At 40.8% G+C, this 26,535-nt stretch overlaps 2 protein-coding genes and 1 long non-coding RNA gene across 6 annotated transcripts in view; 2 read left to right on the forward strand and 1 right to left on the reverse strand.

Moving 5' to 3' along the window:
* Nucleotides 1-3,713: 3,713 nt before the first annotated feature.
* On the reverse strand, nucleotides 3,714-6,883 carry rnf26 (ring finger protein 26). The gene is made up of 2 exons (XM_086079787.1): nucleotides 6,762-6,883; nucleotides 3,714-6,553 (listed from the first exon to the last, which is right to left on the reverse strand). Exon 2 carries the CDS (start codon nucleotides 6,459-6,461, stop codon nucleotides 5,178-5,180), a length of 1,284 nt encoding a protein of 427 aa, XP_085935913.1. The 5' UTR covers nucleotides 6,462-6,553; nucleotides 6,762-6,883; the 3' UTR covers nucleotides 3,714-5,177.
* Nucleotides 6,884-9,233: 2,350 nt separating this feature from the next.
* On the forward strand, nucleotides 9,234-13,384 carry LOC147171246 (uncharacterized). Its single transcript, XR_015095506.1, has 3 exons — nucleotides 9,234-9,477; nucleotides 11,440-11,498; nucleotides 13,191-13,384. It is a non-coding gene; the product is annotated as an uncharacterized LOC147171246 (long non-coding RNA).
* Nucleotides 13,385-16,245: 2,861 nt separating this feature from the next.
* The window catches only part of mcamb (melanoma cell adhesion molecule b), a 33,461-nt gene continuing 23,171 nt past the window's right edge, over nucleotides 16,246-26,535 (forward strand). For all 4 annotated transcript variants that reach the window (XM_086080124.1, XM_086080125.1, XM_086080126.1 and 1 more), the window contains exon 1: nucleotides 16,246-16,412. In XM_086080124.1, coding sequence (XP_085936250.1) covers nucleotides 16,349-16,412 — 64 coding nt within the window. In that variant the 5' untranslated portion in view covers nucleotides 16,246-16,348. The remainder of the gene's footprint in view (nucleotides 16,413-26,535) is intronic.

Raw genomic sequence — 26,535 nt, forward strand, 5'->3', positions numbered from 1 at the left:
AAGACAGTGACAGCTCAGTGCATCGCAGTACAAATACGTGTGTAAAGAAAAAGACGTGTAAAAGTAGAAGTGCCAACTTACTGCTGTAAGAGTGAAGAAATCACATGCTCTATGTTGACTTTATGCTATCAAAACATGTTCGCATAGTTTTATTTATGTAAATAATAGCAAAATAAACAAAAACAAAAAAAATGCTATAGTGCTGACTCGATGTTAATTGCCTTGAGAAATTTTCCAGGTCCACTTATATTGATCCAGAGAAAATGAAATGTTTAGGTTTGAAAGCTCAACCAATGTAAAATAAATAAATATTGCAATGGGACTGGGAACTGGTTACATTTCCCAATACAGTACATGACACTAGTGACTAGTGTCATGCATCCATTAGACTAGTGACTAGCCTAATAATATTTACAGTGCTCAGTTTATATTCAACTTGATCCAAAACTAATTCAGACATAAAAATTCTAAAAAGGTTCAAATTCATCATGTCCTGCAAGTAATTCTCCTGCAGTGTGTGGAAAAAATGTAGCAGTGTGTGGTTAATGACGCTCCAGTCAGTCACAAGAACAGACTTTCATGTGGCACTTCCATCACTCCAATCCAACGCTCACTTCATTGCGCGCATTTTATCCCCCAAACCCGACCAAAGTCAACACATTCCGACCATTGGATCCACATGAGTCTTCGCGGTCTAATGATTTCCCCAAACGCCGGATGATATAAGTCACGATGATGTCTTCTGACCTGTGTGGGGGATTTTTAGGAGGCAGAATTGTTTTGACTTAATTAGCCGAACACTGAGAAGAGCAAACGCAATTAAAAAACGTCACAAGGAAATGTGAATATACCGAACCCCCCCCCCCCCCCCCTCTCTCTCTTTTTTTTTTTTTTCGTGAAAGGAGACAAGCAGGGAGTTTATACTTCCATTGGTTTGCATCTGCTAAAGTACTCTTTAGAACAGAATCCACCTTCGGAAAATCGATGTCATGTAGTTTTAGATAAATAGACAAGATGAATTGTGACAGGAACTGCAAGGTTTGCTTAAATTATGGGAATATTTTTATAATGCTCCAAAAATGTACTGCAGCCTACTAAAAAGGGACAAAAATAAAGAACATCACTCTGTCGAATGTAGTGCAGTGCTACATAAGCACAAGAATCCGTGTATTGTTAAATTAATATCACTTACTGTATATAAAATAGTATCATATAAAAAGACAGTATGGTAAAATCAATTGCCAAAAAAAATTCCAAACACTAATGATCCACTTTACTGGAAAATGGGTTTTGCGAAGCGCTAATTCACCTTCACATTTTAGACTACAACCAATTGGTAGTAGGCCTACTCATGAAACAAGAAGTAAAAATCCAAAGCGTTTGCCATTAGGCAAGGCAGGCAATTGCTTGGGGACCCTTAGAAGGCAGGGGACACAGATTTGACACAAACCGCATAGCCTTCACATTAGCAGTGCAGCAATGACAATTGACCGGCTCAAATTCCCAGAGTCATATAATAAAGTTCAGTACTCAATATGTAAATACACAATAAAGTTAAACAAATAAGAATATTTGAAATGTGCAGGCTCAAGTCACCATTAGCGAAAATAAAGTTAAAATATGAAAACATTTAAATACACAAACGAAATGAAAAATAAACAGATAATAAAGATACAATTAAAAAAAAACTTGTTTTAGAAAGACATTTAAAAAAAAATACGTATGCATGTTAAGTCACCTTGGTAGTAATCCTAAAATAAATGATCAAATTGACCAGTTGCAACGATTGTATAACCTTTTTCAACTGCGTCCAGCAGGGGGCAGTCTGCCATCAGTAATCAGATCCGCAGCAACAATCAGCACTAAAATGAGTGAATCAACGAAATGCTATACTTGGAGACGTCACACGTCACGTGTAACCGTCATCGACACACGGATGTAAACTGCCAAGGGATGCACTGCTGGAATTGTCTGTATTAAAATAAAACCACTTCTATTTGTTGTGATGCTTCCATCCATTCATCTTCATTCATTCAACAGCGGCACTGTTGTCTCTGGGTTCAGAGGTCAAGCCTTAAAGATCAGACCTAAATCAATACTAACCTCAGCATATTACTGCTGAGTCATGCTTAGATGGGGGTCCATACTAAGGCTGTTCGTCCTTCCCACATCCATTTATCCATAAACTCACCATCATCATATCAGTTCAAAACTTTTTTTTTATGAAGACTAAGATTCTACAAAAGTCAGCCTTGGCTTTTCGTTTTTTTTTTTTCCATATACTTTTTTTTCCCACACTTTGCCGGGTCCACCGAGGTCAGAAAGAAGAAATTGAATTCCCCTCATCCACCCCCTTGACATGAAACTTCCTCTGCTCTGCTCGCAGCATCCTTATTTACAAGCGACATGTAAACACAGCGGAGGCTGCACACAGGCCAGCAGACAAAAAAAAAGAAAAATGCAAGCCATCATGTTGTTTGTGACTATGACTGTGTTTACATGACGCTTTAGTTCAAAAGCAACCGCTCGACACTGAGCTCGGATGTGGTTATGAGACAAATTTAGCAGATTTTGATCGCACTTAAATCACGTTCTAAACGAAAAAATTTTTTTGTTGCAGGCTGACGTCAGCGAGTGGATTATTTCATCTGCGCAGATGTCTGTCTCCATTTTTAGAACCTGGGAAAGGGAATGGGGGCAGTTGTAAATGACGAGGCTCCGGAGAATTGTCGGACGCTTTTAAACGCTGTGTTGACAAAACCCAACTGGTTGTCTCAAGTTACCAGATAGCGTGGGAATATTAGTCACTGCATTGCCGTCGCAGATGCATATCATGTATCTGGAGTCCCACTATTGTACATAAGTCAGGGGCCATTATAACTAATGTATTTTAAAATAGTGGATGACATGTGAGGCCTTAATTCAATCATAGACGATCAGAAAAATTGAAATGTCATGTCACAAGTAGTAGATTATACCAAGGTTCAGCACTACAGAGGAAATAAAAAGTCTACTCACCATGTTCACATGCCAAGTTTTTGTGATATCAAAATAAGACCAGGATGAATAATTTCCCAAACTTTTTAACACATTTAAAAACGTCTGTTAAATGGGAGTCACAACAGCCTTTAAAGTGTCTAAGGTGTGTACTTTTCATACACATCATAAAAAGATCTGAAAAAATGCCGCAGTGAAAAATCATGTTAATTTTTTTTTTTTTAAGTTAATTCAAAAGTATTTAAAATTTGTTATACAAAATGCATCTATATCATCATTTCCCCCCCAGATTTTTCAGGAAACAAAAAAATTGAACCATTTACATCATGAGATGATTTTAAGGAAAAAAAAAGACAGGCAATTATTTTAAGAGGGTGACGATATGCTTTTGAAAATACTTTTTTTCAAAGGGCTATGTCTGATTCATATTAGATCAGCAGGTTTTTTGTTTAATTTTCCAACAGTTGATATATTTTTCTTCAACCGCCATCACCAGAGATGCTAAAGTATTTCCAACAATATTTATTTTGAAATGGAAATACTCTACTTTTTACGCAATACCGTATGTGACTTGTGTTCCTACAACTGTGACTTTAACACCTCTGGTTTAGATTAAATTCATAATGTTAGACACATCCATGTCACCATTTAGATTCATAAATAGAACATATTTTAGAAATTGTCTCATGGCCACAACACACGCAAAATGGCGACAATTAATTTACTGCCGTTTTATTACGAAAAGTCACGATTATCCATCTCAGTTATTACATTCAAATCTGCAAATCACATTCTCTCAAATCTTTCACACTGAACACTTGTTCCTTGGCTGCAGTCGTAGGAATGACATACCAGGACTGTGTGCAGGCATTTACCTGAGGAGGATGAGGCTAACATATGCTTGAGCATCACTCGCAAAATATAAAAATGAAGTCCAACAATAGAAAAAAATAATAATCAAAAAGGTAAATAGCACTTTCCGGAACATCATACCAACAACAACAACACAATGATTCTCTGAGCATTGTAAACTGATTCATCACAAAACACTTCAAGAACAATTGGAAATGTGTATGGTAACTTCCACACAAGAAAAGGGTATTTTATGGATGTTATGGTGGGAAAAAGGCAAGTTAAGTGGTAGAAAATAACTGAACACACATTGAATATAAGAAAATTCTTACCATTAGCTATCGCATGGGGCAGCCATTTTGCCACTAGCTGTCGACTGAAAATGACATCTGAGTAGCTAACGAGCACTTGTGGCTCAGCTTTAGAAAACAGGTGAGCCGTGATTAGTCGTTAATTGAGCGACCATGATGTCATTTTTAGCCAACAGCAAGTGGCAAAATGGCTGCCCCATGAGTTGGATTTTGCTGCTTACCTCATATTCCACAAACACAATCTTACTCACAATGCTGTGTTTAGACTACTGGGGGCACATACACTATATTATTGTAAAGACAATTTTTGGGTTGACTTACCCCCCCCCCCCCAAAAAAAAGGCTCAGCAATGTTATGAGGCTGCCATGTTGATATTTAAAACAAAAGCACTTACTAGCCAGAAAAAAAATCCACACTTTTCTTTTGTTATCTTTCCACATACATGCAGTGTACATATATATTTATTACTCCTCAGTCATCTTGGTGATGTTAATTTTCTGTTGTATTTTTATTAATTCTTCCTTTACATTAAATCCCCCATCACCACCTTTAGAACAAATATTGTTTTCATTAACGCCTGCCCCCAAATCAACTTACCAGTCAATTTCAAAGTCATTTTCACTTGCTTGAGAATTTTTTTCCCCTCCCAGTTGGCTCACTCATAAATATCTTCAATAACAACAACAAATAGGTGTCTATTTAAACAATACTCCCAATAAATTACTTAGAATTGACCTCACTTAATCTGACATGGCTTTTTTGAATGATCATGAGATGGACACACCCAACCATTTTCTGTACACAAGATGGCGGAATCATTTGTTTTTGTTACAGTTAGCTTGAGCATGTTTGCGCATGAGCTTGGATGTAATTTCTTCCTTACTGGGACGCCATTCTGAAAAAATAAAAAGGTCAAGAAGGCATCTACTTTACATGGCTATTTCTTGGTCACAGTGAAGCTGGTTGAAAAAAAAATGGTAATAATAAAAATATGGAAGTTAAGTGATTGCGCCGCCTCAGAGGTAGACCTCAATGGTGTCGAAGATAATGCGGCGACACAGCGGGCAGTTGTGCTGGTAGAAGGGCTGATGCAGCAGGATGTCGGTGCAGCCTCGACACAAGCACAGGTGCCTGCACGGCAGCAGCACCACCGTTTTGGCGCAGTCGTGGCAGATGACGCACATCTTGCGGTGCTCCTGCTCGTTCAGCAGCGTCAGCAGGTTGTCCGCCGGGGGTCGCCGCACCTGCTCGGCTTTCAGAGGCCTCGCCGTGCTCGACGACGACGCCGGCTGCTCCTGTTGGTGGTCAGTGCCGTCGGGCGGGTGCCGATTGTTCTCCTCGCCATCTGGGTCGGCGCTCGCTCGGTTGTCGAGCTGCGTCCTCAGCGCCAGGCTCAACTGGCTTCTGTGGTGAGACAGCTGCCGCCAGATTCTTCTCTCCAGCAGGTAGAGATGAAGCGACATCCGGCGGAGGTGTCGCATAACGGCGTGCACTAAACACAGGGCTGAATGAAGCTCCACCGAAAGTCTCCGCAATCTCGGGAAGGAGTTAACAGAAGCCGTGAGTCGCCGCGACGCATGCCTGGTGACTTCTGGGTTAAGGTAGGCGGTGGTTGTCAGCGCTATGCCGACGGTGAGCGCCAGGCCGTACGTGTTGAGTATGAAAATGCTAATGAAGATGTGCACCAGTGACACCAGGAAGTCCAACATCAGCTTGCAGGGGGACCACAGGAAGGCCGACGTGCCAATCAGGCTGCTGTAGAGGAAGGTGACGGAGGTCAGCGTGAGCTCCAGCGCCATCTGCAGCGGGCTGGACACAGTCTGCCACACGCTGACCAAGGCCAAGTGAAGGTTGAGGGCGGCGATGAGGGCGTAGTTGACCACCGTGTTGACCAGGTAGACCAGGAGGCTGAGCGCGATGCCGCACGCCTCCAGCAGCAACAGCAGCCCCCGACACAGCTGCTCCTTGCCTCGGAGCAGTACGTGAGTCAACAGGTAGCCCACCATCTTCAAGCTCTCCAGAAGCCCCTCCAGAGACAGCATGAGGCTGCCCAGCAAGGCCACCACGCCGTGGGCAATGTGGGATGTTGCCGCCGCCGTGGAGAGCAAGCAGAGCAGCACCAAGTTGCCCAGCTCCAGGAGGGAGTAGACCAAGAGTGCGGGCAGGTTGATTATAAAGTGGTACACAGTCAGGACAGTGCGGACTATCGTGTGGACGAGGAGGAAATTGACGTCCAGCATTATGGAGACTGCATCTAGGCATTTTCCGAACGTAGAAATTATAACGTTTACTGGTCCCATGGCACTGTGCTTTCAGTGTGTCTCCACGTCAACGTCCATGTTTGTTTGCATGCTCAGTTCAGACCATCGAGTGCTGCTTCCGTTGCACCAGCCTGTAAAAAAGGGAGATCTAATCATTTTACTTTCACAAATAAGATCCGTCCATTTACCAATTTCTCTTTCGCAACGAACTGCCGACGCGATGCACAACCGGATGTTTACTTTTAAATACGGAGCGAAGACTTCCGCCGCATTTACGCGTTTCCTCCGTTGTCTTCACTCGCATTTGTGAACCAAAACCCGACTAGGTCACGTACTTACATCGTGGGGGGATTGAATTGTACCATAATTATTACAGCATAGACGAGGAAACTCAGTTAGCTTCAACACGCTTTCCGTCGTCGAGGTGGGCGCCATATTTGTTTTGGTCGCATCCTTTCGCTACTTCCGGGAGTCTGTCTGCGCGTGCGCCATATCCGCAATGGAGCGGTTGTACTGTTTTATTATATTTGTGTTGTCATATTTTTTTAATAACAAACGGGCTTCGTATGTGTGGCTCATTTTGGTTTGAATTAGATTTATTAGAATTAGATTATCTATATCTATCTATCTATCTATCTATCTATCTATCTATCTATCTATCTATCTATCTATCTATCTATCTATCTATCTATCTATCTATCTATCTATCTATCCATCCATCCATCCATCCATCCATCCATGTTTTTTATTTTTAATTAACTACCACATGTATTTGGCAATATCAGGCAGGATCTGTCTGTCTGTCTCTCCATATATATACTGTATATATATATATATATATATATATATATGTAAATATATATATATACTGTATATATATATATACTGTATATCTATATATCTATACTGTATATATATATATATATACTGTATATCTATGTATCTATACACTTTATATATATATTTATATATATATATATATATACTGTGTATATATATATATATATATATGTAGTATACATACATTTATATATATATATATATATACTATATACTGTATATATACAGTATATATATATATATATTGTATATATATATATATACTGTGTATATATATATATATATTGTATATATATATATACTGTATATATATATATATCTATATATGTATATATACACACTGTATATATATATCTATATACTGTATATATGTATAGATACACATATATATATATATTAACTGTGTGTATATATATATATCCACATACTGTGTGTATATATATATACACACACACACACATGCAGCTATGTATTTATTATTTCCTTCCTCACTGTAATCTCCCTCATCCTCCCCATCTAAGCTGCTTAGTGTTGCTTAGCGTCTTCTTTTCAGGGGTGGTGGTGATATGATCTGACATGATCATGGGAAGTCCTGTGCCAAACCTTTGGACATGACGAATGGCATTTGGTTAAGCATCTAATGACACAACAGGGATATGCAGAGGCAATACAAGTGGCTATAAAAGGTACTTTTGCCTTTGCCATGAAGCTTCTTGCTCCTTTTATGGTAGGGAACCCTCCCTCTGGTCTATTAGCCAGACAGCCAGTCAACTTCCTGTGTTTGTTTTGCGCAAGTTCAAATTGCTCCTTTCCAAATGATCACTTAGAAATAGTTTGCTGCTTCTGCAGGGATTTCTAAAGTGTCTTTTATGGGCCAATGGATTATCATGTATCAGGTGCACCCACTTTCACTGACACTGCGGTCTTTGGTGAAAGATGATGAAATTCGGGTGCATTTCAGGCTATATACACACACACACACACGCCGTGATATCCAACAGTCAGCAGCTGATTGGACACATTCTGCAATCCATCACATACAGAAGAATCCATGGTCAGAAAGAACAAATCCGGTCGCCACCCCCAAAAAAGAGCAAAAGACATGTTTAGTGGGGACAGGATACATCAGAGACAACAAAACAAGTGACAGCCCCTGACGTGCTTCCTTCAAAGAGCCACGGATGATAACGTAGCAGCGGTTGGGCATCTCACCCGCTGGGTCATTTCCCCCTTTTAAAAGGCAGGAAGTGTGTGACCTGTTCTTCCTCATCTTTTGTCTGCTCATCCAGCCCAGGAATTCCAAGAACTCTTTACTACTTGACCTCAAACTTCAGTGTGAAGATCTGATTAAGATTAAAATTCTTCTCTGATTTAAATAAAATAAATCAATTTAGACTTAAACGAGACCCATGCCGATTGTCCGATTGAATCCCAGTTTGTGGGTAAATGTGAGAGATTTTCAAAAGTTTTTTTTGCGGTGTGAAAAATATGAATAGCATGACGAACACAGTGGAGCTCATCCAGGAGGAATTCCTCTTCTTTGATGGGCTTTCTTGGGACCTTGAGCACGTCATGCGTGCATCTGCAGGATGTTGCTAATGGCAGCTGCGACTTCCTACTTGGTTTCTGGCTATTCAGCATCGGTAGCCAGATATACGTGAGATGAATGGAAACAATATAGATATACTAATTCGGACCCAATAATAATAATAAACGTCAAATGGGAGTGGCAATTAACAGCTTGTGTGTGTCAAAGCGTCACTGTACATAAAACGGATACAAGAAGGCAAAACAAGAGGAAAATCCCCATGTATGCATCACATCATCTTCTCTCCACATAAAGACTAACCCCGCCTACTTTCATATTATCACCATGGTGAAGCAATGTTCACATCTTGTCCTGTGCGGTTATCAAAGTATCTCTTTGTCACATTCCTGGTTGTCGTGACAACGTTTTGCAGAAATTCTAATTCCTCTCCCACTCTCGTCTTCCGAGCCCCCTCACCACACAGCAATGACTGGAAGCCCCCCCGCCATACTGGGGCAGCGGCAGGAGCGGGGACAATAGGCGTCTCTCATGATGGGCGGACAACTCCCAGAAATCAACTCCCTCTCAGGACCGGCCTCAATGCCTCGGAAAGAATGACTTCTTTTCCGCTCTTTCCTTCCTTCAGCCGCTGCTCGGGCCTTGAGCGCAACACAGAGACCCGGTGAGGTAAACACCAGCCGTGCGAGCTCATCAATCATACGAGAGAGGCAAACATGCACACAAGTTTATAGGAAGGCCAGTGATGGCAGTCGATGGTCGAGATAATTACACCTTACAAATTGTTGGGTTAAGAAAAAAAAGAAGACAATTTGGGTTAATTTTACTCCAATTACCGGGGTCAAAAAGGGAGAGTGCCACTTGGGTCACTCATGGTTAGATGGATGGTGGGATGAATACTTTTTTCATTCTGAGGAATTATATCGTCAAATTAATTGTCACAAGCATTTCATGGAAAAACGTACAGGACATTAAATTCAACTTGAGGAACCATTCTTTGTTTTCTTCCTTCTTTCCTTCTGTCCCTCCCTGACACCATTCTTTGTTACCTTCCTTCCTTGCTTCCCTCCAAACTCCCGCTCTCCCTCCAGTCTTTTTGGTTCTTTCTCTCTTCCTTCTTTCCCTCTTCTTTCTGTTTCCTTCCTTCCTTTTACCCTCCCACTTTCCCTCCCTCCATTCTTTCTGCTTCCTTCCTTTTGTATTTCCCTCCATACTTTGCTTCCTTCCTTCTTTCTTTCAGTCCCTCCCTCCCTATATTTTTTCTGCTACCTTCCTTTCTTTTTGATTCCTTCCTTCATCCTTCCAGTCCTTCCTTCCTTCCCTCCCTCCCTCCTTCTTTCTTTCTATTCCTCCATTCTTTCCATTACTTTCCTTCCTTCCTTCCATCCCTCCTTCCTGTTACCTTCCTGACTTCCTTCTATCCCTCCATTCTTTCTGTTACCTTCCTTCCTTCATTCCTTCCATCCCTCCATTATTTCTGTTACCTTCCTTCCTCCCTTCCTTCTATCCCTCCATTTTTTCTGTTACCTTCTTTCCTTCTTCTTTTCCTTCTTATACTTCCTCTGTCTTTCTTCCATTCTTTCTTTCTCATGTGGCACAAAATGAGACATTTAACAACAAATGTCTCCAACAACTCTCCTAGAAAAAGGCCAACAACGTTTTATTCCAACTACCGGTACATAAACGAGAATGTACTGATATAGTTGTTGTGTTTTCTTTCTTTGCTTAACTTCAATTGTTATTCCTTGCTTCCTTTGTTTTTCCTTCCTATCATTCTTCCTTTCATCCTATTGGGGAAAATATCACAAGGATGATATTTAACAGGACACACTTTGGCGGCGCTGGAGGAAGTCAGCTAAGACAAAAGAAAAGTCCTGTGTCATTTTGTTATACAAAGTCATTTATTCTCTAATGCAGTGAAGAAATACTTTGTGTTTGAAGACTTCAGGCTTTGTGAGAGTTCAGGTTCTGCCTCAACACAACTGTTGGTTTACATGCAACTACAAACTGTATTCAAGCATAACCTTTTTTTTCTTCTTTTTTTAAAGGTTTGATAAGAGATTCAGTATGCTGAGGCAGAGCTTCTCTTGTTCTGTCTTAGCCTGGGAAGAGTGTAGAGGAGGGGGCCGGCCTTTTCCTGCTTCTGTTTTCCCCATTCAGTCCCCCCTGACACAAATGCACTGCCTCGCAAATTCCCACATTCCCTTTCCAGGATGTATCATATTAAACTAGTAGAAAGGGGACTCTCGTTTTGTGTCTCATCCTCAAACTATTTTTCCCCAAGTAGGCTGTTTTTATTCACGCGCGATCATTGTCGCATCACGTGCGCCACACCCGAGCTCCGTTGGAGGCTAGCTCTCGTGATTTACTGACCTTGGCTGAAGAATGCCATTGTTTTAACAATATACAGTACTATGCACTTCAAACAACAAGTGCTGCGCTTCATTCCAGAGGAAATCAATGCATCAGCGCCAGTGTTTATAACCTTCTTCACATATCACATTGTTGTTTGTAGGTTTGCAAATATACTTTACCGACCCGCATTTGAAGAAAATAACTGAAACGTCACAACATATGGCTTTTTTATTGTATGTTTGAGGGTCCAAAAATGACAACTGTTTCCTTCTTTAGTGCGCAGATGGGATGCTGTGTTGGTTTCCGTACAAAGCACAATTAACATGACATCACAGGTGAGTCAGACAGCGAGGATGTCTTATCAGCAATGGCCTCATATTTCCATCAAAACACAAAAGGGACATTGTCCGTATCTCCATGAGCTGTTCCTCTCCGATAGTTTAATGAGGGGAAACATGAATCACATGTACAGAAGACTGAAAGCGACGTTCGACGCACTTCAGTTCTCTGTTGCTGTTAAAGTTGTCACAAAATAATATCCAGTTACAATCTGACATCCAGTGTGCAGCAAAAAGGATGGAAAAGTTGTCAGATGACCACAATGTATGCATGCAACAATTATTTGTGACACTGACAGCAACTGAATCCAACAATAAAGTCAATCAGAATTATGTAGTAGAGTAATAATATAATAAAGTAATAATTGCTAAATGTAATGCAAATAATTTAGGTTTTGGCTACATCACTTTAATTGAATTGTTTTGTTGCGTTTGCAGTCTCGGAAAAAAAGTGAAAATAGAACGAGTCCATAAACTTTAAAGAAAAAGAAACTGGATAATAATAATAATAATAATAATAATAATAATAATAATAATAATAATAATAATAATAATCATCCCCAAAAATATTCTTAATTCATCAAATATATTTTTCCTGGTCACGTTTGGTTTGTCACTTGTTGCTAGGCAGAGTTTGTAGGGCTCAATCACAACCGCACCCCACCCAAAGTGTGTTTCGTATATGACATCACAAAGCGTTGGCCTAATACTGTATCATAATTGACCAGGACCTAAAGCCCGTATTCCACTGAGGGGCCACAACGTTTGCGAGTTTTGGCAAAGGTAGCGAATGCGCGCTTCCGTCAGGGTTTGTTCAAGGTTCGCAAACGTTCACGAAACATTTGCTGAGAGTTTTCATGAGCTTTATTAAAACTCTAGCCGATCGTCTGGTAAACGTTAAGTGAACTTGAACGAACCTTGACGTATACATGATGCAATGACGTTCTTATTGTTACTTTACATACATTTGAACAACGTTGCTCCATTTCCTTCTAACATAAATCTATCCTACGCGATTCGATACGTATCTAAGTGGAATGATTCTATTTATATAAAAAAATGATTTCCCAGCTCAAACTGGTTGTTGCTATAAAATGTTTTTCCTTGGTATCTACGTGGCTCCTCAGTCATCCATGCCATGGTCATCTGCAAAGGTTGGAAACTCGTTTGTTGAATTTGTTGTTTTTTGACAATGTTTAAATATGACTGATTATGCTATTACGCTAATGTCAATCATGACCACTGGGCTGGTTTAATGGCACAATGTCAGTTGAAAGAACCGTCAGAGAATTGTCCATTTTGCAGTTGAAAAACTAGAAAATTTCATTTGTTGTAGGCCGGCGAGACAAAGCATAGCTTATGTGTCCTGTTGCAGGGCCGCCACATCACACATGCCACACACACCAGATTAGCCTCGAGTCTATTTTGGTGATGGGTATGATCCAACCAATTTGAACATTTGTCCCCAAGCAGAGGGCACGCGCATCCACCGTGCGTTGCTGCTGGCACCGACAGAATCTCCCTGAAGCTTTCTCATGAACTCTTTGTTGGGTTGCCAACAAATCCAGTACAGGAATAGAGCAACGCAAATGGCAGGAAAACAAATCCAATTTGTAAATATGAAAACAAATACTCTTGTAACACAACCCCTCTGACAAAGTCTCCCTTTACTTTCTATAATCAAATCAGGTGTATCCAGTAACTTCCTCCCGAGCAGGTAGCGTTAATGGCGCTGAAAGGTTCCAAACCAAAACACCCGCCTCCCCTCCATCCCTTTGGAAGCAGCAGTGTGGAACCCCTTCAGAGTTACAGCAACTTTGATATGCCTGGCTACTCCGTATGGACTCATGCCAGTCCACTTGGCAGCCACATGTGTCAGACACAGTTTTCCAGCACTGAAGGTCAGAGGTCAACGTGCACCACACGTCTCACCACTCTTTCATCTGCCCCCGAGTCCACCGGCTGGGAAATTTCACACGGTATCAAACAAAGTCACGGAGAAACAACAGATTGGGAGCTTTTTACGACGGACTTGGATGATTGCATGCGATGGCTGGTCTCTTGGGTCGACTGATGTTGCCGCTCGTGACTGTAACCTTTTTTTTCCCGTTTAAAACCGTGAAATGTTTGCGATGTAGGCACTTCCATACCGCATGGTGGATCAGTACGGTCATTAAGAAGGCAGCGTCGTGTGATCATGCAACCCATATGAACATGTTGTATACGACATCCGTCCCATTTGTTGGGGATGGGCTTGATCATATCATGTATTGATTTCTGATCAGCTGCTATTAGTCCAGGGTGTGAACCACTACTAACCAAAAGTCATCTGTAGGAAATGAAGAGATGGATGGATTTCTGATTTAGCCGTTAAGACTTCCATGCACGAAGTGTATTACCTTTTAGGGGTATGGTAAAAATAAGTAAGTAAATAAATACAATTGCTGAACTATATTATTCAAATGAAAACAGATAGCGCTCTATTACAGTGGCTTTAACTTCTGTTTAAATGCAGGACACCACTTTGTTTTGAAACATTTACTTAGGTTAAATTATTATATTCTTTATTTATTATGGAATTATTATATTCATGTTTAAAACATTTAAAATGTTATGTTTATGAGTCAAACATTTATGTGTCCCGTGATTAGAGATATACAGTAATGTAAAAAAAAAAAATCATAATTGTCATGAAGGATAGAAGGAAAAGTGAGGCAGCCAGTGCGTATCAAATAAGAGCCACTACTCCTTTACTATTTACTATTTCTTCTTTTGAAGCTCAACCTTAGACAACCCCCACCTACCCAGCCCAAATAAGGCTGCCCCCCCCCCCCGCCCCCTTTGATACCATCAAGCTCAGCTGTTACTAACGTGGTCCAAGTGTATCAAAGTTTAGAAGATATTAATGTGCTACCTATGTTGGGCTGAGGAACTTCACTGCATTCACTTTCTGCCAGTCTGTATATACAACATACGGGTCGGGTTAGTACGTTTTGCAATCATTTTGTAGTTGTAGAGGAGTTACTGGTTGCCGGGTTACGTAGCAACACTGATTGGATAGTTATTACCAGTTGCCATTTTTGTGAATTCTATAGACAATCATTCACACTAATGTTTACACCAATGGATGATTTAATCTTCAATGAAGCTAACATACACGTTTTGGGACGTAAACTCCACACAGAAAAGTCATTTTCAACCAACGGTTTTTGGACGAAGCGTTAACCGTCACTATGGACAGCAAGTCAACAAATCAAATTATTGGACAAATTATAGGCAATTATGATCCATGCCACTGTCTGAGAATGTGTTTCGTAATCTAAAACTGAGTCATGTGCTATACGCACTCGATTACAGTTTGGCAAACTGCGCGCATATTCCATCAGCGAAAGCCAAAGCCATGTTCGCTCGCAGACTGTTTACCTGCCAGGAGACCAGCAGGGAGCGAGCGAGGGAGTGAGAGAGGGGCGGCAAAGAGCAAGAGAGAGGTCAACATCACATACTGTACTGTAAATTATATGATGTCTTCTGGCAAGTGTTTGAACATAGTTTGTAGTGCAGGCCTGTCCAATTCATTCCCTGTCTTGTGTCCATATTAAGATCGGTAGCCTGCATGGGGAGGGAGTCACTCTGTGTTGATGTACAGTCCTTGATACTGTAGAGTGGGAGACAACAGCCAGAATTTACTCTTTGATCAACATAAAAAAACTTTTTGGGCAACAGTTGAGCAAAAAAAAAAAAAATCATACATTTAACATCGTTTCTTTATACTTACGCCAACATGGTAACAATTCTAGAAAAAAAAAGATTGACTAAAACCTAAACAAATGTTTTAAAACATGTTTTGTTGTTGGGGGGTGGATCAAGGTGCCTGCCTCACGCTATCTATTTGAGCACAACTGTATGATGACATCCACAGCACATGTGGACACTTGGCAGAGCTCAGATTCTGCCTGCCTGCTGCATCGCAATCGAATCCACCAAAATTGTTTTACACAACCTGTGCCACAACTTAGACCTGCTTTCCCCCAGTCTTAAATCTAGTGTACTTTGTCACCAAATTGTCAGGTGCGCTGGAGACGTGTAAAAGATGTGTTCCACTGGTGTAGCCATCAAAAACGAAAAACGTTTCTATCAGTTTTGACAAGTTTAAAAGGTTGTCTGTCTCGCTACTTGTCCTGTGATTGAGCGGCGACCAGTAGAGGGTGTGGTCTGTTTTTCTCACCAAAGTTAGCTCCTATCTTCTCAAGACTCTGACTGGAATAAGCAGCTACACACGTGAACAAAATCCTCTGTTCATGAAAGAAAAACCCACAACGGTAACTGAAATCTGTTGAAACTTGAAAGTAACTATAGATAAAAAAATATATATATATATATATATATATATATTGAAAATTAACATTACATTTGAATGGTCATTCAACAGAATTAGGGAAAAAAACTAACCAACGAAACAGACCTGGAAAAAAAATTATGGAACCTCCATAAAAGATTGAAAATAATTGAACCAGAGGGACATATTTTACTCAGGTGTGTCCTTTAAATGGCAGCACAGGTGTCTTCAAACTCATAATCAGTCAGTTGGTCTATTTAAACGATGACAACTACTGTAGTCAGTAGTCGTCTCAGGACATTACAAAAAAAAACATAGACAAAAATGTTTAACCACGCGCGACCACCAGTCTCACCCAACCGCAAAGGGTGTATCCACCCTCCCTCTCTCCCTCGATGTGCGCGCGTCTTAAGGACCACTCCATGCTACACCCTCCTCCTCCTCTTGCCTCTCTCGCACACTTTCACACACACACACATCAGACGGACCTCCACAGTACCGATCAACAAGAATGGACGCACGGTTCTCTGCCTCTCTGCTCGCCGGACTTGTGCTCCTCCTTCATGGCTTTACGGGTGAGTGCATCCGCTGCCTATTGCAGAACTGTCATTCAAAAAGTCACAGTTAAAAGGAGCCAGTGTGGATATATTAGGGCTTTATGGACATAAAAAAAAAGAAAAAAAAAGTCTGCCTGCAGAGAAACTTGCAGAGAAAGTGCAGGTTCTGTAAACTACATGTGACTGACTCATCCCTCTTGCTTACATGAACTTTCTGTAAAAAAAAAAAAGAGAATGAAGAGTGAGTGCTGTTGTGTTTATGCATGTGTAAACAGATTTTATAGTGCACAGTATCAAAGATGTAAAGTGAAGTTGTTTTAACCTCTAAGTGGCTTTGCAGACAGAATGATGCATGTTAACTAATTATTGCTGCCTTTGTTTGAATGTCAAATTTCACTGACACATTTCGATTGAGCAGCTGAACTGTAAAAGGATGTATAAGTCACTGTACAAAGTTGGTCACATAAGATGGCCGTGTGTATTTTTAGCCCTTCACAGAAGTTCTCTGCTTTCTGTCAGCTCCTGTCTGACCTGAGTTGTACGTTCCGGTCACATATCAGTGGAAGAAGTTGTCAGCGTACGTTGTGCTGCGTGTTTTAAAATGTGTATTATTTACATGAGGAAAGTAAAGAAGGTTTCCTGTGCACTGCACACTAGCTGCAAAAGGTTGTATATTTATTTTTAGAGGATTGAAATCCGGTGTTAACAACTACTGTGCAGCTTCGTTTATGCTGTTGATTTACTTAGTTTGTGCGTGTCACATGCCGGGGATGCTCATGCGGCCCCCGCCCATCCCGGACCTTTTCCTCTCTTTTAGGGTCGGACTTCCCGCCCGCCCTTCTAATGCCTCTTTGTCTTTGACCACCTTTCCCTACCTCCTCCATGCACATTGTGTTTGTTCATCTTCCGTTTAGGGTCAGCCTGACCATTGTTCACGGCCTCTTATAATTCCCCCCCACATACTGTTACTGTAGGCACTTCCTGGACCTCGCCCGCTTTTCTCGCGCCAGTGCAATATTAATCCATTGATTCATGTCATGCCAAGGAACTATGGGCGAGTAATGATATCAGGTATGCAGGAAGTAAGTTGGGGCGGCGTGGCTCAGTGGTAGAATATAGAGGTTGTGGGTTCGGTCCCATGCCACTGTGACCACGTCGAAGTATCCTTGAGCGAGATACTTAGCTTCCAGTTACTCCTGATGCTGCGTCATCAGTAGGTGAATAAGTAGTCAAAAGTAAAGCGCTTTGAGGGTCTTTTAAAAGGAACCCCGAATGTCATGACAAGTTTGCTCTATATTATTTATTTGGTTGTTACTAACATAACTACGAGATTCATTTTCAAAAATCATTTCCAGTTTAATACATTTTGTAGAAACTTTATTTGGACGTACGCCGCCATTGTTATTTACGTCGCAACGCATTCGGTGTGTAGTGACGTAGAATGGCGGCTGGCTCTTTGCTGAGCAATGTGAAACGTCTATGACGAAAGCAAGTAAAGCTTTGTAGCGTTCCTAAAGAAACAACACGCAATTGGAAGAATCCCCCTCCCGCCGTGCTCTCGTCATTCGCCAGACGCATTCAAGAGTTTTGATCGTCCCTTTAGGAACGCTACGGAGGCTTACCTTGCTTTCTTTATACGCATTTCACATTACGTTGTGACGTAAATAACAATGGCGGCTACGTCCAAAATAGTTTCTACAAAATGTATTAAACTGGAAATGATTTTTGAAAAATTAATCTCATAGTTATGTTAGTAACAACCAAATAAATAATATAGAGCAAACTTCATGACTGTCATGACAGTCGGGGTTCCTTTTAAGGTGGAAAAGCGCTGTCTAAATCAAGTATCATTTAAATCACAAGAAAGGGGGGGAAATACTTTTTAAGATTCGGCCTAAAACATTATGGAGGTCTAATAGTGAGTTGTTTTGGGACTGTATTAATGAGAATGGTAGCCATGCCACTCAGTTGTTGGTTTGCGTGGGGAAACATTGAACTGTTGCTGGCAGTCAAATCAGACCTTTGGCACGTCAAGCCTGCCGCTGTGTGGCTCCGTACATGACTCGCTCATCTTTTGTCGCCACCGTGACATCATAGGAAAGACAGCCCGGGTGCCGAAGTGCAGCAGTGACCCAGGACATGTTCACTTCCTGTGACACGGGCCAATCAAGCGGGGCCAAAGAGCAGCCGCATTGGACTTGGCTCATGTAAAGGGCGCCGCTGTCTGCTCCTCACGATGACAATAAAACGGCCTTGTTCTGCCGCAGCATGCAAAATGGAGGCTCGACAGATCTGGATGACGATCAGCACAGTAGAGCCCATAAATCCAGATTCTTCCAGAACACTTTGCGCAGTCAAGTCTGGCGCTTTCACTTGTAACCCTTGTTGGGGAAAGGCTAATCAATGATGTCACTAGCATTTCTTTAGCACGGTATAACAGTCCTCGGGTGACCAGATTTTCTAAATTAAAAATCGGCACAGTTAAGTTTAGCTGAAGATTAAATACAAAATAAATTCTCACCAGGAACAATTTATAACACATTTTACCTTTTATCTGTTGCCCACTAGTGGTTGCGGTTTTACTTTAGCTAATGCTAATTGTTATCTTGGTTGACAGTTTAATAGCGCTAAACAAGCCAAGACGTCCAACCTTTTTTTTTTGCTCAGTCCCGGCAGCGATTGGAAGCTGGCCCGGCCGTTTACCTCGCCGTTTACCATTCCCGTATTGTAACATTGGAAAGATGCCGGCAGAAAAGCTCAGCTTGCATTGGGCCTGACCAGTGAGCGCAACGTTCGGCTAGTAGGACTACATTTTCCATGATTCTTAGACAGGGAAGCAGGAAATACTGTAGTTCTCGTTCCGGTAATGCCGAAAACACACTGGCTTGCGATCAGATCAGTGGATAAGAACGACCAATTGAAAGTTAACAGAAAGTTACATTCCTTTGATTGGTTTATCATATGAATCGCTATGACACCTGTGTGACATTCACATGGTAGAGACCAAACACTGGTGCTGGCAGAGTCTGCCGGGACAGGGGACACATGGCTAAAAATGAGACAATCCCGTCTGGGTTAAACGTGTCCCCAACTTTTTTGCACCATGGATCGGTTTCATGTCAAGGCATTTCGATGGGCATTCGCGCCGTAAGATGAATATAGATGTTAAATTCTCATTAGCGCACAGCTGTTGTCCGTGCATTAGTGGACTTTCCTCACAAACAGTCCCATTGTTTCACTCGTATGAATATATACAGACGAGCGGGGACCAGAATAGCCGAAACTAGCAAAGCTATTCTCAACTACAACTCGCTTATTTTTGAAGACCGTTGTCGCCTTGCTGGCCTGATATTTGCAACTCCACAAAGCACTTTACCCTTGTTTGCTTTTTCATAAAGCCCTTTATTCTGGGTTCCACAATCACACAGTTGGGGCTTATCCCGTGGCTTTGGCATGCATTTGAACATCTTGTTTGTAAAAATACCTTTCTTGGTGTATGCATAGTTTTTGATTCCGCTCTATCGTAGCAAGATGTTTTTTCTACTTTCCTGACTCCCAAATTTGAAGTGTGGCTTCATTCTGTCCATGACAGTTGCTAAATATAATATAACTTATTACTTTGAGGCATTTTAATCGCAGGATAAAGTCAAGAGTCTTTTCAGTCACACCACGTGCGATTGAGTAATTGGGCCTATTACTGTACACTTTCAAGCATCCCTGCAGCAGATTCTTGTCTAGTGGAACTGTGCGCTAAACAGTATGTGTCTTTATTCAGCGCGAGCTTTGAGCCGCGTTGATGTGATCTCATGCAACAGTTTCCTCAGTCTGCAACTCACGCGGGCCTCGATCCACATCAGTCTCACCTTTAAAGGGCAGACATTCTCGGAATAGTGAAACACGATACACAAAGAGTTGTGACAAAAGTTGAACTCACTGAGTATTCAGATATGCTCGACATGGACAAATGTTGTGGGACATTGCCCTTACTTTTAGTCGTTTATCTGACTGTGACATTTTGGCACGAGCGTATGCTCCCAACTTTGTGGGAAGTTTTTGTGGGAGGCCCTTTTTTCTGGGCTTGCATGACTGTAAAAAAAAAAGAAGAAGACTGATTGCCTATGTCTCTGCTCAAGAAAAAGGTAATCAAGTAAATACAAGACAAATACCAAGGATTCCCCCCCCCCCCCCAACACAACTATACAGTATTTGCTCCCCTTCTGTGTAGTAGTGGTTCACCTGCAAGCCAAAGGTTTCCTTTTACAGTCTGATCTTTCTATTGATGTGAATCCTGTCCATTATCACCATTACTGGGGTCAATACTGAGCAGCGCTGGAGGCTGATAGGTGGACACAGCTGCTTCCAGGACTTTGTGCTGTAGTCATCACTCGCCCGCGTCTCTCTATTATTGTGTATGCACGCAGCATTTCAGGCTTGGAAACAATTCATGTCTCGTTGAATGCCATATTTATGCAAACACTTGTTTTACAGCGGGAGGAAGGAAGTTGCAAGTGTGTTTTGTCTCACTAAACAATTAAATCTATAAAAAAAAAATTCAATACAGTACTTCTTATAACAGAGTGCAGCATGGCTCGGCTGGGGAGGATTATGGTAGGGTTGCAAAAATCTTAAATGTAGGAAAGTACTGTGTGTTTAGCCTGAAATATGCAAAAAATTGTTTTAAAAAATCTATATTTTTCTAAGCCACTATTATTTGTAAAGCTTGTATGAATTACTTCTCCACTAAATGTACATCTATCTATGTTTTTCTTTTAATATATATTTTTATTTTAAATGTCAAATTAATCAACAATTGGTCATCAAATTCATTGAAAAATATATTGATATTAGGTTAATTGTTAAGAGGCATTAAAATAATTCACCACAAAATATCTAAACTATCTGATTTTAGCTTCACAAAAGTAAATATTCTCTGATTTCTGCATTCCAGGAAAGCAAACTGATTATCTTTTGTGTATGTTTAATCAAAAATGAGAAATTTGCAAACATCTGCTTTTACTTCAGAAAACAATTACTGGTACTACAATTTCCTCCTATTTTCGGACATACTCCAGTTCAGACCAGCAATTGAATCATATTTCAAATAAAAAACGGAAACATTTTCTTGACCTAATGGAGCATTTCTAATCCTTTCCCAAATGCAACATTGCCATTTATGATACAATATATCCAGTAAAAATAAAACGTTGTCACCATTCATGGTGCACAGAAAATGCTTCAAAATAACATTGCATTGGATTGAAAATCATAAAACAGGCCTGCAACACACACATAAAAAAACACAACCTGATTGGAATCTATTGCTCTTTTTGTGACGACAACGTAATTCCAGCTGTATAAAGTGGATTAAAGGTTGCCGGGCCTCTGTCGGGCCTGGCTGGTACCACTTAAATCTCCACACTGAGAGCAACAGCTGCACACACCTGGCGACTGCACAATGCTGAGAACACACACTCATCCACTTTTATTTAGCTTTATTTGATTATGGACTCACCCTAGTCATACTTTCTGTTAACAACATTATACAAGATTGTCAATAAAGTTGATGTATGCTTCCAAAGCAAAAGCATTGGGCAGCATTATATTGCAATGAGCAGATACGAATGCCACTCAGTATAGCGCAGACCTCTACCAGGGCCAAACTGTTAACAGAAATGAAGCGTGTTCATTAGTTCAGATACTTCTAAATTCTCATGGACAATTCTGGGATTCATTGATGCCAAAGTGACTCAGTGCTAGCATCTGTACAATTGTTACTGTTCAGGGTGCTAATGTTTGTCAGACATTGTTAAAACGGACAAGCTCTGTTAGTGTCCGTCATTTACGTCAGCACAAAACAATACACTCTTATCTAACGTTTTATCTACTTCCTGCAAGCTAAGTCACGGCAGAAAAATGCAAGTTTTGTTTCTAAATGTTAACACCAGCCTAGAATGAATTGACAAAGGTGCACCAAGTTGAATATTAAGTCAGTAAATAGACATTCTCCCTCTTGCTATTTATTTTGACTTTGACCGTAAAAGACATTTCACAGCCTGTCTGGTAAAAAAAAAAAAAAAAAAAAAAAAAAAAACCCAGTTAAAAACACAAACAGGATGAAATTATGTAGCATCTGCAAATTTTTTTTGTGCGGCAAATGTCCGTACCTTTTCATAAAGGCAGAATGTCTTCTGACGTGTTTGCATTCAAAGAGTCGTTTGGTTGTTTATTAATGAGGTTGGCACTGAGGTTGAGTTTCCTCCATCATCATCATCATCATCATCATCATCATCATCATCATCATCACAAAGTTTACTTACTGTAACGACTGATAAGGATTCCGACAACAGCTAAACATTCTAAATGGTGAAATTGAGAAATTTGTCGAGAATTTAATGTATATTTGATTTTCAGCTAAATTGTAGCATCCCGGCTTTTCACTTTGAAAATCTGGTCACCATCAACACGAGGAACCACAATAGATGAACTATGAGTTCGTTAGTGGCGCAGGATGTTAAAATGGGGAAAAAGAGATAGGGCAACTTTCCCTGAAGACACTTTGTTACATAAATGAGCTAAAAAAGAAACAGTGGATCTGATGATTGTGACTCACCTCCTTGAAAGAGTCAGAAGACCTTCACTGTTGTCTTTTCTGATAACAACAATGATTGTTTTGTCCATTTAACTGATTCACTTTTTGGGGGTAACCACTCAGACTCAGTTTTCATTGTAAAACTTTGCAATGAAACAGTGCTGTACTGTACACTGTAATGTAGTGTTGCGTGTAATAAGCTAGCTTGCTAATACACTACTCACCCTTCTTCTGTTACCTTGTCACATTTATATGACACGTCCTGTACTAGAGCACCCCCAGTGGTTGAATATGAATTAGAACCCACTTTGTATGCAGATTCACACATCCATCCATCCAAACAATGAAATAAAAATAAGAAAATACTAATAGAAATAGGATTTGCCAACATGGATTTTTTTTTTATCTTAACATTTTCTGTTCAAGCTCCAGATCAGGTTATCCGCTTAGAAATATATCAATGTGCTTTTTGTTCGCAGCGCAGGTCAAAGGCGACTCAGTAGCCCCGAGGGGAGCCAGTTGTTCCTGCTTGTCATTCACACTGACGCCACTGCGTCACGGACGCTTGGCTCTTACAAATGATGAACATTCCCGGACGCTGCTTGGGGTGTGAAGTAACAAATGTAGCGGACATTCCCAAAGGAGAAGGGTTGTGGTGTACATGCATAGGAGTGGTTTGTGGGACATGTGCTACAGCAGTAACGTGTGTCATATAAAACACACCCAATTCCAAGAAGGCCTTTGCAACATGTGCTAAATACAACAATAGGGCAGCATGGCCGTTTGTATGCTTCACAGTTTGCCACTCTGTCTAAATCTGCTGGGATAGATTCCGGCTTACCCTACCCATAATGAGGACAGACTCTATAAAAAAAAAAATGGACGGCTGGATAAATGCATAGCCTAATAGTAAAAGTGGTACAAAATAATTATCTTTCATTAATGATGATTTGATCTGAAAACAGTGCTTAAATAAAAGTAGAGACAGTAGAGGAAGACAAGGGAGTTTTATAGTGCAATATACAATGCAATATATTTGTATAAGCCATTGGCTTTAGCAGTGACGCTACTAAAAAAGTCGCAAAAGAAGCAGAGGTCTGTTCACAAGGGCTGCAGGAAGTGCAGACATGAGCCTGCAGAGCATCAAGCAGACATAACAGTGCAAGGGAAACGTGATCCAATACTGAGTTCTGAGATGGTCCCGATTGCCAGACTCGCACCTGTGTGATTGACATCATCCAGTATGCACTTAAGCGTTTTATCAGGAACTTTTTAAAGCAGCCGGAACCACAAAACCAGGCAGATGGATTTTGATTTGTCACATGTAATTCAGGTTCAGTTAGAGACGGCGAGGAAAGAAAAATGCCATTGCGTGGCTGCCATTGTGTGTGTTATCACAAATTTGAGACAACGTTTCAGGAAGTATAAGATGGCGACTGTGTTAAAAAGCACAGATGGAATTCAATAGACAAACACTGGAATGTGGATTGGGAATTACAGTTGGTAAAAAAAAAAAAAGCAGCCCAATTCTTAGACACGCAGACACAAACATGAATCAAGCAATGATCCATTTTGCGTCTTAACCCTAAGTTGGGTAAACGGTCCCTTAGCGGGCGTCTGATTTCCTGTTGGTGGCCCTTCCTGCCAATGTATCGCAGGAAACTGACTACATTGGTGGCCCTTAGACAAGAAATTAAAAATGGATGTGCAGCAATCCCATTAGACAATTTGGCCAACCGAGCCAGATTTCGCAGAAATTTGGAATCCCAGAAAAACTAATGGCTTGACTGTCAGCAAACTAGTTACAGAACCCTTCACAGTGACAGATCAGTCAGATCCAGCCGCCTTTTCTTTGGCGTGTGACCCCAATGAGGACAAGCGGTATCGAAAATAGGTGTTGTGTTGTTTTGGACTTTTTTTTTCCCGAACGTAGCAGTCAGTGAGAGAGGTTCCAAATTGATACGTGAACATGAGGTGGTCCCGAAGGGAGACACGCGTGGAGACAAGAGTCCCGTCAGGATGGTTTGCATCTCTGCTTAATAATGGATGTTGTTTCCCTGAAATAATGCTCCTAATGCACATTACAATGCTTTTAACCTAATGCAGCCAAGTGGGCCGCAGCCACGGGCCGTGCGGCTGACAGTCAACTGATGTGGCTTCACCTTGTTTAGTTACACTACGTGGTTTGAAGCACTTAACCTCTCTTGGTTTTGGTCTTTTTCAATGGGTTTGGCTTTGCCTCCAGGAAGATTACATGCACTTTGTGTCATATATCTTGACCCTATAGACACTTTAGGGACTGTGCTTTCGTTTTGTAATTGCAGTACTTCCACTACAGATTAAACCCCCACTAGCCCTTGACTTGGCAAACATAAGCTAACACCTAGACTACTATGCTGTCCTTGTATTTTCTGACATTTTTCTTAATGTCTTAATTAAGGACTGTCTTGCCTGGGGTATGCCATTCTGCTTAAAATAGTTTTTAATGATTGTTTTTCTCATTGGGTTAGGGTTCATTGAGGTGACTTAGTTCCCAGTACAGGGGAACCTCGGAGTTTGAACGCCTCGGAACTCGTACAAATCGGACTTCAACCCAAAAAATCGGAGTAAAAAAAATGCTTCGAAGTTTGAACTCATTTTCGGAGTTTGAACACCCAAGCAAAGCAAGCTAAAATGAACGTACCTTGAAAACGGGTAGCCGAGCGAAGCAAAGCAATGCTGAATCTTCACGTTGCGGTAGTTGAGACGATGCACTGCTCATTTTCCGTCAGATCGTTAATACTCCCGGAGGTGGTCCATACTCGCGAGTGCATTTTGATTTTTCCACGACAATTTTCTTCGCCATGGGCCCAACGAACAACGAAAAAAACCATACAGTGCTACGAACCACAGTGGAATTAGGAAGGAGATTATCGCGCCGTTGTAACTACTTCTGTAAATACTGGCACGAGGACCCCCCTCTTAGCTGTTCAACAATGTGCCTGATGTTAAACAACACACACGCAAGTACCGCTTAGTAGTCTAACAATATGCCCAATGTAAAATACACAAACTCAGCACTGAACTAAAGCTAGCATTAACATAGCATTTACCATCCACTGATGCCATCACACCACAATAAAAAAGGTAAGGTAATTTTTTATTGTTTAAATACTGAACAGGGTGTAAATGTAAAAAACATAAATATAAATTAAAATAGGAATTTTCTGTTTTTGGAGCTTGGGAACAGATTAATTGCATTTACATTATTTCCTATGGGAAAAAATGTTTCGGAGGTTGAACAATTCAGACTTTGAACACTTCGCAAGAACGAATTATGTTCAAACTTTGAGGTACCACTGTAAGTGGAAACAGCTGATGCAGTGCTAAAGGCATCATTGTTTTTATTTCACATTTACAGCTTCATATCAAGTTTTGTATCAAAGTATTTCAGACGAGCCATTTAGCAACCAGGGCATGTGAGCATGAGTCAACAATGCTTAATAACACCCATTCATTTATTATTATACTTGAACTAATGTTACCGGTGCTTGGAAATTATTATTAACTTGG

Source organism: Leptonotus elevatus, chromosome 7 (genome assembly GCF_054856555.1).
Source record: "Leptonotus elevatus isolate MCC_2025b chromosome 7, RoL_Lele_1.0, whole genome shotgun sequence".
NCBI lineage: Eukaryota > Metazoa > Chordata > Actinopteri > Syngnathiformes > Syngnathidae > Leptonotus > Leptonotus elevatus.